Source organism: Typopeltis vanoorti, chromosome 7 (assembly GCF_054136105.1).
Source record: "Typopeltis vanoorti isolate ZY-2024b chromosome 7, IOZ_Tvanoo_1.0, whole genome shotgun sequence".
In the NCBI taxonomy this organism is placed as follows: Eukaryota; Metazoa; Arthropoda; class Arachnida; order Uropygi; family Thelyphonidae; genus Typopeltis; species Typopeltis vanoorti.
This window is the reverse complement of record NC_143555.1, coordinates 31,465,031-31,478,189: the sequence shown is the minus strand read 5'-3', so window position 1 is coordinate 31,478,189 and position 13,159 is coordinate 31,465,031. Positions and strand designations below refer to the sequence as shown.

General features: G+C 36.1%; 1 protein-coding gene across 1 annotated transcript in view; it reads right to left on the bottom strand.

Annotated features, from left to right (window-relative positions):
* Positions 1 to 8,733, bottom strand: part of LOC150104561 (cadherin-86C-like) — a 54,609-nt gene extending 45,876 nt beyond the window's left edge. Inside the window, exons 1-2 of the mRNA XM_090395777.1 lie at positions 8,647 to 8,733; positions 576 to 672 (exon numbers count right to left, since the gene is read on the bottom strand). Of these exons, the coding sequence (XP_090251903.1) occupies positions 576 to 627 (52 nt within the window). The 5' untranslated portion in view covers positions 628 to 672; positions 8,647 to 8,733. The remainder of the gene's footprint in view (positions 1 to 575; positions 673 to 8,646) is intronic.
* Between the last annotated feature and the right edge of the window lie 4,426 nt (positions 8,734 to 13,159).

Genomic DNA, 13,159 nt, shown 5'->3' with positions numbered 1-13,159 from the left:
AAAGATTCCATTTAAGGTATTTTTTCCTTTCTATATTAGTAACTGGTGTAAATCTATGTACGGTTCTGTGTTTTATTCCTGATAACCTTTCTGCATCTCGTGTTCGTGCACGTAGCAATTTAAAACTCTCTCACCCTTCTATGTCCTATACATTCCGTGAACTTGGCAAGCTCTTAAAACTCATTTGTTACGAATCACTTTTTAGATTACACATTCGTTCTAGATAACTACGAATCCTGCTAGAAATATTTCCAAGTTTAAACTTTTACCAATAGGATGATTTGCCAATCGCTTTTTTTTACACAAATAACCTACGCCACAGCAGGAGAAAGAATAAAGAAAAATACGCATTCATATCCGGTGATTTAGTAAAATAAACTCAATAAATACACTTTATTGTTACATTAAAAACTTGTACTTAGATTTTAGACATCTGACATTCGTCTACGTAAATAATTGCCAGAGGAGTAGCTTAGTTGCTATAGCAGCAATTCATAGATCTACAAACAATCAGGTCAAGAGTATACATGCGGGCATTTACATAATTGTAAACCAGTAACAAATTCAATACTTGCCTTGTACACAATGGCAGAGGAACAACAGGACAGATATAGTCAGGAAAAGCATGTTAGGACGTTGCGTTTCATAAGGAATCTGGGTTTTCTTCCCCACCTAAGTAAGTCAATAAATATTAAATCAAGCATAATAATATAGTAATTTGAAATACATATTCTAAGAATAGACACCTGTGTCCATCAACAGAAGAAACGTCCGTACTCTTTGATTGAAAAGACCTAGATGTGGAGGTCTAAACAGCAGGAAGAATACTTATACTCGTGAAAACATCACTGAGAACTTTGCAAAATAAATATACAAGCCAGAGAACACGTGATTTGACGGATTCATGGACTGCGGAGTATTAATACATCTGTTCTAACATACATTTGTTTAACGCAAACTGCCCATTTTTTTAAAGAACAGGCCGTTAAGACTAAATAGATTAATGGAAGATCAGAGAGCTAATTGACCGTTAGCTGAATTTTTAGCTAAAATAACCAAAATGATTTCGAGTTCACAGGTTAGTAAGGATTTGTTTTGTAACACGTTCCATGCAGATATCCACCTTTAAACACTGGAAATGTGGTGTTCGACGTGACATTTATTGGTCTTGTCTTGGAATTTGATTGCATGTGTAATAATTCTACCAAGGCCGACTAATGATGCACCACGTGTTATGTGTAGAACAGAATATAAGATTAGATCATGGAATAATAAGCACGCGCGCACTCACAAGCCGTGTTGTGTGACTCAATACTTGCACGTTCTGCATGAAATTTGCAGTCCTCCGGGAATTCTGAGAACATTATCAGAATGAATATTTGAAATACTTAGAAGACACCTAAATCGGAGGTCTATTTAAAACTCAAATTCCAGAAAAACTGACCCAGATTCCACAGAGGACGAGACGAACAATGTCAGAATGCGTTAATATTACTTGCATTGGGTTTAAATACCAGGAAGTGGGTTATTCCTTGTGATCACAATGCTCGGAGTCCTCACGTACTCATATGTTAACCACGCTTGAAACTAATAATCACTGTGGACTTTGTTTCTGTGGTGACATTCTGATGCGCGAAGGTAATGGTAAGAAGGAAAGAATTGATAAATGAAACCTGCATTACGCTCTTGGCCTCTTTTTTTTTTAGCACTTTTATTGATCAAAATACTGTGTGTGTGTCTAGAAGAATAGTGGAAGGAGAAAAGCCGTATTATACATTTTAGATATAAGAAAACCCTCATCACGGAGAATTAAAAAAGAAAAAATGATCCAAGAGGGCGCAACTTTTCCATAGATAAATGAGTGCTCATGCTGGAGAAGCACTTTGTTTTCCACGCATAATCTCGAGCTTCGACTGATTGTTGCTATGGCACAACAATCCATTACTGCTGACGATCAAAACATAGCAACAGCCAGTCGATAATGAACTCCAAACAATTTCTTTATTTTAAATACAACACAGTATTATATCGAGGCTTCCTAACATGTGGTGTGTATGTGGATCCCAAAAGTCTGCAAGAAGGCGTGGACTGTCGCACACTACCGGTAAATGCGGAAACAGCAAACAAAAGGCTGCAGTGAAAGCTGTCCATAGTGTTAGGGAATAAGTTATGCGATTCTCTTTAAAGATTAAATATTAGTTTGAATACTAATAAATGAACAAATTAATCTTGAGGTTCACCGCTTTCGCTGATGACATTTCACCACTGCGAAATATTCACGTTGCAATTGACGTAACTTTTATTGGAAGAGACTGAAAATAACTCAGGAGTACGCAATATAAAACTGTTTTAAATTGGCTCAAATCATGGTAAAAATGTTAAGAACCGCCGTAGAATATATATTTCTAAAATCAATGCGGTACCAACGTCCGCTTTCATCAGTCAATATCATCAGCATATTTCCATTTATTAGCTGTTGCATTAAGCAGACTTTGGTTGGCACGCAGGCATTGTTGTCGAAGACAGCGTTGAACCGGAATCAACAAATACTGAAAAAACTACACGTGCACAAAATTTTATTTAACACGCGATGAATGATAATCTGACTGTCCGTTCATTTTAAATCAAAAGTCACCACAGAGACCACCTCAGGAAGTAGCAACGAATGTACTCTTGTTACAAGAATCATCAGCCCAACGTATTCTTGTAACTCCGATTTCCAGTTATCGACATGGCGATCATATTCGACCGAACTTCAGACTTCCAAAGTAGTAAATATGATTAATTGAAGAACTTTTAGTTGAAACTAAAAGCTCTTGAATTTGTTCTTTCCATTGTCGATTTGGTTCACTTAAGGTGCTTCGTTTCTATTATGGGATTCTTTTAGGTTTAAAGCGTTTGACCTCATGTATGCAAGGAATCTTACTCGGTTTTTATTGATGTGAAAGGAAGCACAGATAACCTTGTGCATCCCTTTTGTGATATAGAAAGTTAACCTGACTTTTCTCTTGTTTTTTCGTGTTTGATATACTGTTTTTTCTTACTTAATCCAACCGGACTGTTTGATTCGCTTAACTAATACTACATGCACAGTAAATCCTTTAGTTTCCCGGTTTCATGAGATTAACTCCCCCCCCCCTCTTAGATCTGCTTCAGATGATTTAGACAATCCTATTATTATATGACCAGAAACCTATGCATTGGCCCAAATAACTTAATACTCTAAAACAAATTTTTGCATAGCCTTAGGGTCGGCGAATACTTCGTATCTGCTGTGGATGTGAGGGATGCTTCAACTTTATGAATGTTGAGGCTACGGATATTCTTGTTATGACCGAATGCTCAGAAAATTAATTAATATGATTTCACTCAAGTCCAAATGTCGTAGTTTATTCACAAAACGTTCTCAAAGTTGATACTAGAGTATTCAGCTTCCCATGGAAAACTGTGTCTTTTGGAATTTTCTCTCCTCTCCTTTTTTTTTTTCTTTTCGAGATCGAGTACTTAATCATGAAGAAAGTCCTGTTATGAACGCCTAATGTTCACTACAAGAGCTAATTTACAATTAGAGCATTTTGAACAGCATGCATATAAGCAGATCCATTCAAACCCAGAAATTCGATACCAACAAATGTCGATGGTGTAAAACGACCTCATTCAACAGAAGCATTAATAAACGAACTCAAAATACATCAAAAGATGAGCTGACCAATGAAATGGATGAACGAATCGTTCCTTATTATTTTTAAACAATTGCTGGTTTTCAAAGATTCCTTTTTTTTATTCTTGTAGTAGGGTTTGTAACCGATAGTGTGTGTGTGTGTGTGTTTGGGGGGGGGGGGGGGCTGACATCAGCTGGCCGAAACTCCATCTCTTTCACAGAAAACCAGAAGGGTACAAAATTCGACGTGCATTAGGTAATATTTAAGTGATTGTCGGGAGATGTGAAGTCACCTATTTAAATAATACTTCACGAGTAAAATACGTAACAATAGCAGGGGAAAACAAAGGTAACATGTACGAGTAAAAGATGCCGATAAAAGAAGAGAACAAGCCACAAATGGAGTGAGACCAAAATTCCACATATTTGCTATAAATTCTGCTTATTAAAAAAAAAAAAAAAACTTAAAAGTAGCGGAAATGATATGCGCGTGCTTCCAATGAAAGATTCATAACTGCGTGTGGTCAGTCTTAATGAAAACTTGAACCTAAACGACAAAACGGACACAAAGCACATAATGCACACTAAAACAATGCCGACTAACCAATAAGGAAGGACGTATGCGATAAAGCCAACAATGTTTATTTTTCAATGGTTCATTCGATTAATGTTTTTAGACAGATTTCTTCAGTCTTCTTTTATTAGCTCTGATGTCAATACCTTGCAATAGATTCCTGAAAAACACAAGAAAGAATCTGAGAAACTAGAATAAACAACATTATCTCACATACCTATTGCTTCATACGAACCGTAACTGATCGAATTACATCAGAAGTATTTTCTCTGTTTATGGATGACTATTTTGATATTAAGGCAATTTATAATAATAATCGTAGCGAACAAAATTAGCTTATTTCCGAGGAAGGTGGTAATTGTATCCAAATGTATTAAAGGTGTTCCAAGAGTTTCTTCAGAATCTGGTCCGAAACGAAGGGGTTTCGTCAAGGATGAAGAAATAAAATATATAAGACATTTCTACAGGTGGAACAGTTAACTAGTTAACTAGATTTGGACTAATTATTTCTTAACTGTTTTACCTGCCTCATCTAAACAAATAATTGGCATGTCATGAAAAGAACTATACTTAAATATTGCAGTACTGATAAAACTGAGCTACTTTACTAGTACTTTTTTCGTTCAGAATGCAAATTGACTATTAAAACAATGTCCGCAATTTAGAGACTTATATTTGCAACAAATCTCCAGATTTCTCAGTACTTGGATTTTTATGAGACGAAATTTACATTAAGACCATTACCAACTGGGTTTTTGAAATTATGTAGATGGAAAAGCTCTAACTATTTTGGAAAAAAAAAAGGGTTAATCATTTGAATGCTAATAGACGTCGGCATTTGCTATTATAAATGCACAACAGTTTTATATTCCATTAAGACAGAATTTATTATGTATGTTACTTAGTCCAACACTGAGAACGTTCCATATCCCCACTTTTAGCATCTAAACCAAACTGATAACACGCTGGATGAGCCTTAGTACAAAATTTAGGTCACTATGTCTGCAAATAGACTTTTCTATTTACCATTTCCAGGTATTTAAAATGTCCTTCCCGTTAACTTTAACTTTTGTCACATCTCGGAGACACGTGTTTCAGTTTTCAAATAGAATGTTCTCGTCACGCTAAACCCCACATCCTCTGGTCCTTGATGTGCGTGTGGAGAAATTATTGTTGATTAAACAGGCCAAGTCAGCAACTGCTTCTTCCTAGCTCCCGGAAAAATTCAATACTTAAGTCATGTTTACGTAGACAGAAGAAAAAAATTACCTTGTTAGTAATTACTCTCTTTATTAGAAAATTAATTGTCGTCCGCGTGGTTAGCCTAGTGGCTTTGCGCTTCGCAACCATATGACTGGGGAAGGAGTGTCCCAGGTTCGATTTCCCTCCGAAAACGAATGACTGAGGAATTTAAGGATCTTCCTCAGCCATATCCAAGTTAGCTGGTCTTGGGCGCGGGCAGTAGGGTTTTTCCGCCAGTTTATCTGGCGTTTTTCATCCCGCAAGCAGGCAAACCGGCCCCGTGAACATACGCTACTACAGCCAAAAATAACACTTCCCCCCCCCCCAGCGGCAGACTAAGCGACAGGTCGGTTAGGTGTGGTACTAACAAGAAGTCGCATCTAAGTAACACGCGGACCCTGCATAGGAAGCGGGAATAACGCCTTAATAACGCCTTATGCAGGGTCCGCGTGTTACTTAGATGCGACTTCTTGTTAGTACCACTCCCAACCGAACTGTCGCTTAGTCTGAAAGAAGATTAGAAAGTTAATTGTCACTGCATTTCGATTTTTAAGCATTTGCTCATAATTACTTTAGTGCAGATTGATTGAACACTTTCCAATAATCTATTTTTCGCTTTTCAGCACGCCTGTTTGAAATCTTGAAAAGGTAGCTCTTTCTCAAGATATATCAGCCAATACATCAAGAGCTATCATTCACTCACTAGAGTCCTTCCTCTTCCAGATTATTTCAACATTCCGAAACTTACCATTTTTATATCAAGCCAGGCTGTCATCCGCTCTACTGAGGAATCAAAACAAAAATCATATGGGAGGAATGTGGTATTTTCTCCATTATAACTCTTGATGTATTGGCCAAGTCAGCAACTGCAAGCTATTTCAAGAAGAAAAGCATTGCTTTATTGCTGTATTTCAGCTAACATATTGATCATATAGGGGAATCTCTCTCTCTCTCTCTCCTGATATCAAAAAATTGAAAGGATCATGATTAACACATTACCCTTGAGACGTTGGTTATGTCAAGGCTTACGGATTGGCCAGTTAACACTTAAAGCGTGAACTTGAAAGTTTGCAATGTCTAGGCTGAGTTCCTCGTAACTGTCTTCCTTTATTCAACAATAAGAGGTTGTTTACTCAGCATTTAACCAATGACGTCAGTAACGACGTCACGGTTAGCATAAGAAGTTGTTAAACGCTGTAGTGCCATTCTTCCAGGAGTTAACGAGATGAGTGGAGAAAGAGGGGGGGGGGGGTAGTTTTGCTTTAATAAGAGGAATGAGACAAAGACGATATGATTTTTTTTCTCAATAGGGGGGGGGGTGACTCCCATAACAGGCAGTCCGTTTATTTTACGAAGTTGCGATATTTCTGAATCACGAGACAAAAATAATTAACAACAAATATAACAACTTACAAGAAATGGAACTTATGAAAGACGAACACAGAGACTCAAATAATGAATTTTATAAAAACACCTAAAACTATCAATTTTTCCGTTTGAACAACCCCGTTTTTAATCATTTCAAAAATAAAATAAATTTCGACAAATATTTCATTTTTGAAATACTTTGAATCCACTTCGATGCTTCTTTTGAAATATTAGTGATCTAGAAAAGCATAGAGATGACCTTTTTTGGCCGTTTCCAAGTTATGGTACAACTTGCGCAATTCCGTAACAGTTTCCGTTGGCCAATTCACAGTTAATGTGATATTTGAAAATAATGATGTTACTTTTAATAAATCAGTGAACAAATTTGAAAGCAACGTTATTCTTTTAATCCCTTTAAATTAAACCCTTTAGTGATTTTGAGGGGAAAATGTGCATCCACTTCTAGTTGTAATAATGAGAACCATCTATGGGATTGGGTTAGACATGCGACTACTTCTACGGACTTCCGACTCGCATACAGTAATCCCATTTTATCGGCATATACTAGACTAGCGACTGTAATGATATGTTTAGAATGATTTCTTATTTTTTTAACATATTAATAAATATGTTTATGTTTTTAATTACTGACTGCACGCGAATCTTATCATTTAAAATAGCAGGTTGGTGACGAATAATTACATCGACGATCCATGTGAATAAACTATTTAATGAAAGGTTTTCTGAATTACAATTTTAAGCTAATACACCTTCATTTCAGTAATGATACGCGTGGCTTTGCTCTCATTCACCCAATCGGTTTTGCTTATGTACACTTTATATAAGACATAAGTCAAAATAAGTCATCATCATCATAATAAATGAGAATATTTGAATAAAGAAATCGCAAATGAATAAATTAACCATGTAAAGAGACGAAAAAATGCACTCAGATGTTTAATAATAATTTACAGATTGTTAATCTCACACACACACATGTAATGAATGCGTGCAGAATCTATTCCCTCTTTAAACAAATGTAGAAATGTATATAGTGTACTTATATGTTGGTTTATAACTGCTGAAATAGTTCATCTAAGTGCACAAAAGTTTAATAGCTGTACTTGTAGCCATTTTTGGGCGGCTAGCAAGTCTAAGAAAACAAAAATATTCATCATTGTTTATTATAAAAACAACAAAAAAAGTTTTGCCAAGTTTGATAACACATACTTGGCTCATTCAGTCAAGTTATCCGAATGAGCTAAGTCAATCATATGGGCGTCGTCCTGGAGCTGAACGTCAACTGCACTTCATGTTGGGAAGAGTAAAATCTCTAAACCAAAAAATGTAGAAAACAGATTCATAACTGTACTAATTTATCCTTAAATTACAATTCTGATTGTTCTTATGTACTATAAACTTAAAAAAAAAGGTCATTGCTTTCTGAAGCATTATGACAACAACATTATGGCAAATTTTTTCCAGAACTATAAAGATTGTTACCGCACTAGAGTAATTAAAATGACTCTAGTGTGGTAACCGGAATGATTGAAAGTGGAATTTAAATTGAATATGTTATCAATAAGCAGATATAAAAGGTTAGATTAGGCGTAAGAAATAGAATCGTTCTGAAGACGAATTCTCACGTGACTGTGTTATTCAAGTTGCCCGGCAACTTTAATCTAACTCAAGGTCAAGCTATTGGCTTATCGTTTAAAGTAGAAACCATCACATGTTTAGCTTCCGTATCTAAAACAATTATTTTCTTAAAATATTACTTCAAAGGTAAACAATTTCCTACCTACAACTCTCAGCATTCTCATCGAGGCTTATATCTACACTGTATTTGAAGGATTTTAGAGATAATCTGAGAAACCAGTTTAAGTCGAATGTATCTAAATAGTTTCACGAACACTCGTGACTTACTATTGATAACTATTATAAGTTGTAGATGTAAAGCTAGGAACTAAACAGAAAACTGAAATCCACCGTTAAAATATGAAAACAATTCTGGTTACAATTCCTTTTGATTTGAGTGCATCGAACTGTTATTCACGCTCAAAAGATATTTACAAAATATTAATGGTGTTTTTTTTTTACTACGTTCTTTACTCTAAATCTTTAGTCCGTGTTAAATATCGATTATGTGCGATTAAAATAATATAATTGATAATAAAAAATAAATTTTTGGTTTAATTGTCTATTCTAGTGATTTTATTCTCATTTGTTTACTGCTGACAGTAAATATCACTCAACAGGAGTTTCCCAACTGACTTCATCCGATTATTATTATCGCAGTGTGGCGCCCCGAGTGATCTAGTTGGAGGTTCTCCATTTTCCTCCTGATCCGGTATTTTCCATTTCACGGTTCTCAGTAGCCAATGAGTAATTGTGAAACTGCTAATGTTATAAAAGGCCTCGCTCTCACACGTGACAACTTGGCGTTTCCATGTAACGTACCGAAATTACTTCCTGACATGATCAGTTCCGCGTGTTGAGAGGAAGTGGTCCGCTTCATTGCCCTATCGTGCACATGATTACGGAAAATGGGTTAGATTTTCACCAGATAGACCGAAAGGCTTTCATTTCTTAGACAATCCACGAATTCTAATGTTTTATTACGAAACTAAGCTACAATTTGCAGAGTTTCAAGTTTCTTTTTAGGTATACACATTCTGAAGTGATACTTCCGACTGCGAAATTTACTAACAAGAAATCTTATATTTCCACTCCTTGTTACTTTGAACCTGAGAAATTAAAATATGACTCCAAATTCAAATAAAACTGAAAATCGGAAGGTTTACAGATAACACTTAATCAGGAAATCGTAGAACAAGCTAATGGCTTTAATTCGTTAACATTATACTTCAAATTTAAACGACATAACAATAAAATGCAGATCTCCATAGCATGGTAAATGATGAATAAACTTCATAATATTTTGGAAAACAATAAAATTTCTACAACTCTAAAAATAAAATTATACGAAAGTATAATACTACCAACAGAGCTACTCTATACTATAAAATGATAAGCTGAAATTGGCAACGGATGTGACGTTGTCGGCTTGAAACGGATGTAGGCTGTAACGTTTTTGTCAAGTTATTTGAAACGTTTTGAAACTCAGGGGCTACTCTGAGTGTCGAGTCTTCAAAATTCGAGTCATCGGAATTCAAGGAGAACCGGTTTACCAGTCCGGAACACGGGGGGTTGGGCGCCATAGGCGTGAGAGCCCCCCCCCTAGTACTATATAAGCTCTCTACAAAGAGCAGAAACTTGGACCTTAAAAAAGAAGTAGGGAGAGGAAACTGTTGGCTTTTGAAACGAAAAACGAAAAACGAAAAAAGGAAAATGAACAGAACTCATTGGTCAAAACTCAAGATTAACGCACAAGTGCTGCAAGATTTGAATATCGCTAACTCAACAATTCTTAACACAGTTAAAATACATCAACTACTCGTTGGCCAATTGTGCGAATGGAACCAGACAGATCTCCTCGCTATGTGTTCGGCTCTGTGAAATTGACATAACGCCCTTAGGACGAAAGAGAAGAAGAATATTTTGAACATTAAAACACGGGAAAGCTTTTAAAGAAGAATTTTTGGTAATGTGCTCTGTACGAAACTACATACGAACACAATGAACTTTCCTATGCTTAGATAGTTTTAGTATTTTTAACGCAGTGTTGCTAGTAAGAATGTGTAAACAGGCTCACAAAAACCAGAACAGGAACGCTATTCTAAAATACCATAGTGTATTAGAATATAACTCCTTTTTAGGTTGGGCACTTTAAACCCAATACGAAGAACTTCCACTTTGTATAAATAACATTTATCGGGCAGCTTTCATGATATATCACTTTGTATATTTACTCTACATCAGAAAGCAACTGCCATGCGAGCACAAATTCAGTTTAAACTTTGTTTCCCCCCTTCAGGGTGAAACAAAACACTTCAACTAGTGCTTAACAGGGTTAAGACCCGCACAGTTAACGAGGACTTCATAGCCTTTATGTGATTTTAAAATTAATTCTAATAATCAAAAAATGAAACAGATGTTGCTAGCCGGATCATGCACATCATCTGCCATTTGAAGAGTCATGCAATATTTCCAACGGTATTAGCTAAAAAGTTTTTTTTTTTTAAAAAAAAAAAAAAATCACGTAGAACGGTGAGATTCGGATCCACAGTCTGTTGGTTACTTTTATGTGCTGAGTCACAGAGGCCAACAAATAAACTAACAACATACAGTGCGCAAGCACGTGGCGATCACGCATTCTCTTGCATTGTGTAGTTTTATTCGCTTTGACTAAACGAGTTAAGCGTGTGCAGTCGATAGTGCTAGCCAGGTGTGGCTAACCGTTTTTATTCGGTAAGCCAACAATGAAAGCCAAATTTTGTAACGGACAGTAGTACGTTAATCACTGACTGCTTATTTATAGGGAAAAAAAAATTGGAGCATCTCCGAGGAAAATACAAATTACATGTCGAATATCCTTACTTTAAAAAAGTGCGTGTACTGCATGGGTACTTTTATTCATGGAGTTTAGCTGAATAACTTCATTTTTGCTTGACCCTTTCGTCCATTGGGCCACATTGCATAACTGCGGATTGCTAGCACGTGCACCGGATAAAGTAATATTTGCATAAACAGGAAAGTTGACGGACGTAAATTTGTTTCTTTCACGAGTGTCCATCATGCAATGGTACGCAGGAGAGGAAGAAATCATTCACGGAGGGGAAGTGAGGCCGTATTCTGCCCGTCCACTTCCATAGGGGGAACCCAGAAACCATTAGCAAAATTGTGCCCAGGAGAAACAATGCCCAAGCAGGTAAACGAGATCAACGCCCTCTCATGCAGTCAAATATACAGCAGGCGCATCGGATCCACTCAGACTGTATTTGCATATTTAGGTGTATTACGGCTTAATTATTCTTTCAAAATCTCCCCACAGACCCTAATGATGTTCCTCAAGCAATGAGGAGGATTTTCTCTTTCCTTATTAAAACAAGATAAGAAAAATAGTACAAATAGCATTCATACACTGAAAATATTAATTCCTGCGAACACTTTCGCAGATTGATAATATTTGTTAAAATCATTAAAGATACCAAGTAATTTTATATAAACTTGGTTTTAATCCTACTTCCCAAGTAAGCAAACTGACAAGTAAGTCAAATTTGCGCCTGCACGTAGTACAAGTCTGAGGCAACTCGTGGTAAAGGTGGAGTAAGATCCGATCACTTTCCTTAGAATTTTCCCCTAATGCAAAGCACATCCCCTTGCGGAGATGTATGATACTATGCATTAAAGGAAAGGGTCACTACCCAGACCGGTTTCGACCTTTATTGAGGTCTAGTCAGTGGGAGCCAGACCTGAAAATGCTAAGGTTGAAGTAATACAGAGCTTATGAATTTTACCTAAACAAGTTGCCACAAGGTGCTTTGACCTTTTTAAATAATATCTCAGGATGAGAGATAGATGTAGAAAGTTTTTTAACTTGGGTATATTATGTATTAAAGATACCAAGTAATTTTATATAAACTTGGTTTTACTCCATTTCCCAAGTAAGCAAACAGACAAGTAAGTCAAGTTTGCGCCCTGCAAATAGTACAATTCTTAGGCAACTCGTGAAACTGGTCTGGGTAGTGACTACGAGTTGCCGCAGACTGGCACTACGTGCAGGAACAAACTTGACTTACTTGTCTGTTTGCTTACTTGGGAAATAGGATTAAAACCAACTTTATATAAAATTACTTGGTATCTTTAATACCTAATATACCCAAGTTAAAAAACTTTCTGCATTTGTTAAAATCACTAAAAAGACTTTTTTTTCACTATTAGACATCCACAAATCTTTATAAACAAGAGAAAGATTCCAAGAAGGTCTAATTAAACCATGTTTTATAAAGTTCTACCCATCTTATGGGTAATCAAGTTATTACAAAGGAAGCATGTAAGTCGTGTAATGCACTTCTTCAAGAATTACATTATGTGACTTACCTTGCTGACTCGTCTTATCTCTTTATTGATCATGAAATGTCAACTGGGTCAGGAACGGAGAATCGGGATGTTCTGAATTTAGAAATAATTGCTTAGACAAGCATTAAAGAATTCCCCATTCCAGATTAGCAGGTAATCTGAATGTCAGGAATTAAAAAAAAAAAGTATGGTTTCAAGGATAGAATCTCCAAAGATATAAAATTATCGTGATTAAAAGGTTAATAAAAAACTGGGGAAATAAGAGCCCTCAACCAAAGTTCTCAAGATACCGGAAATGTTGGCCAAGTATTTTGCTATTAAGAGAATCATCT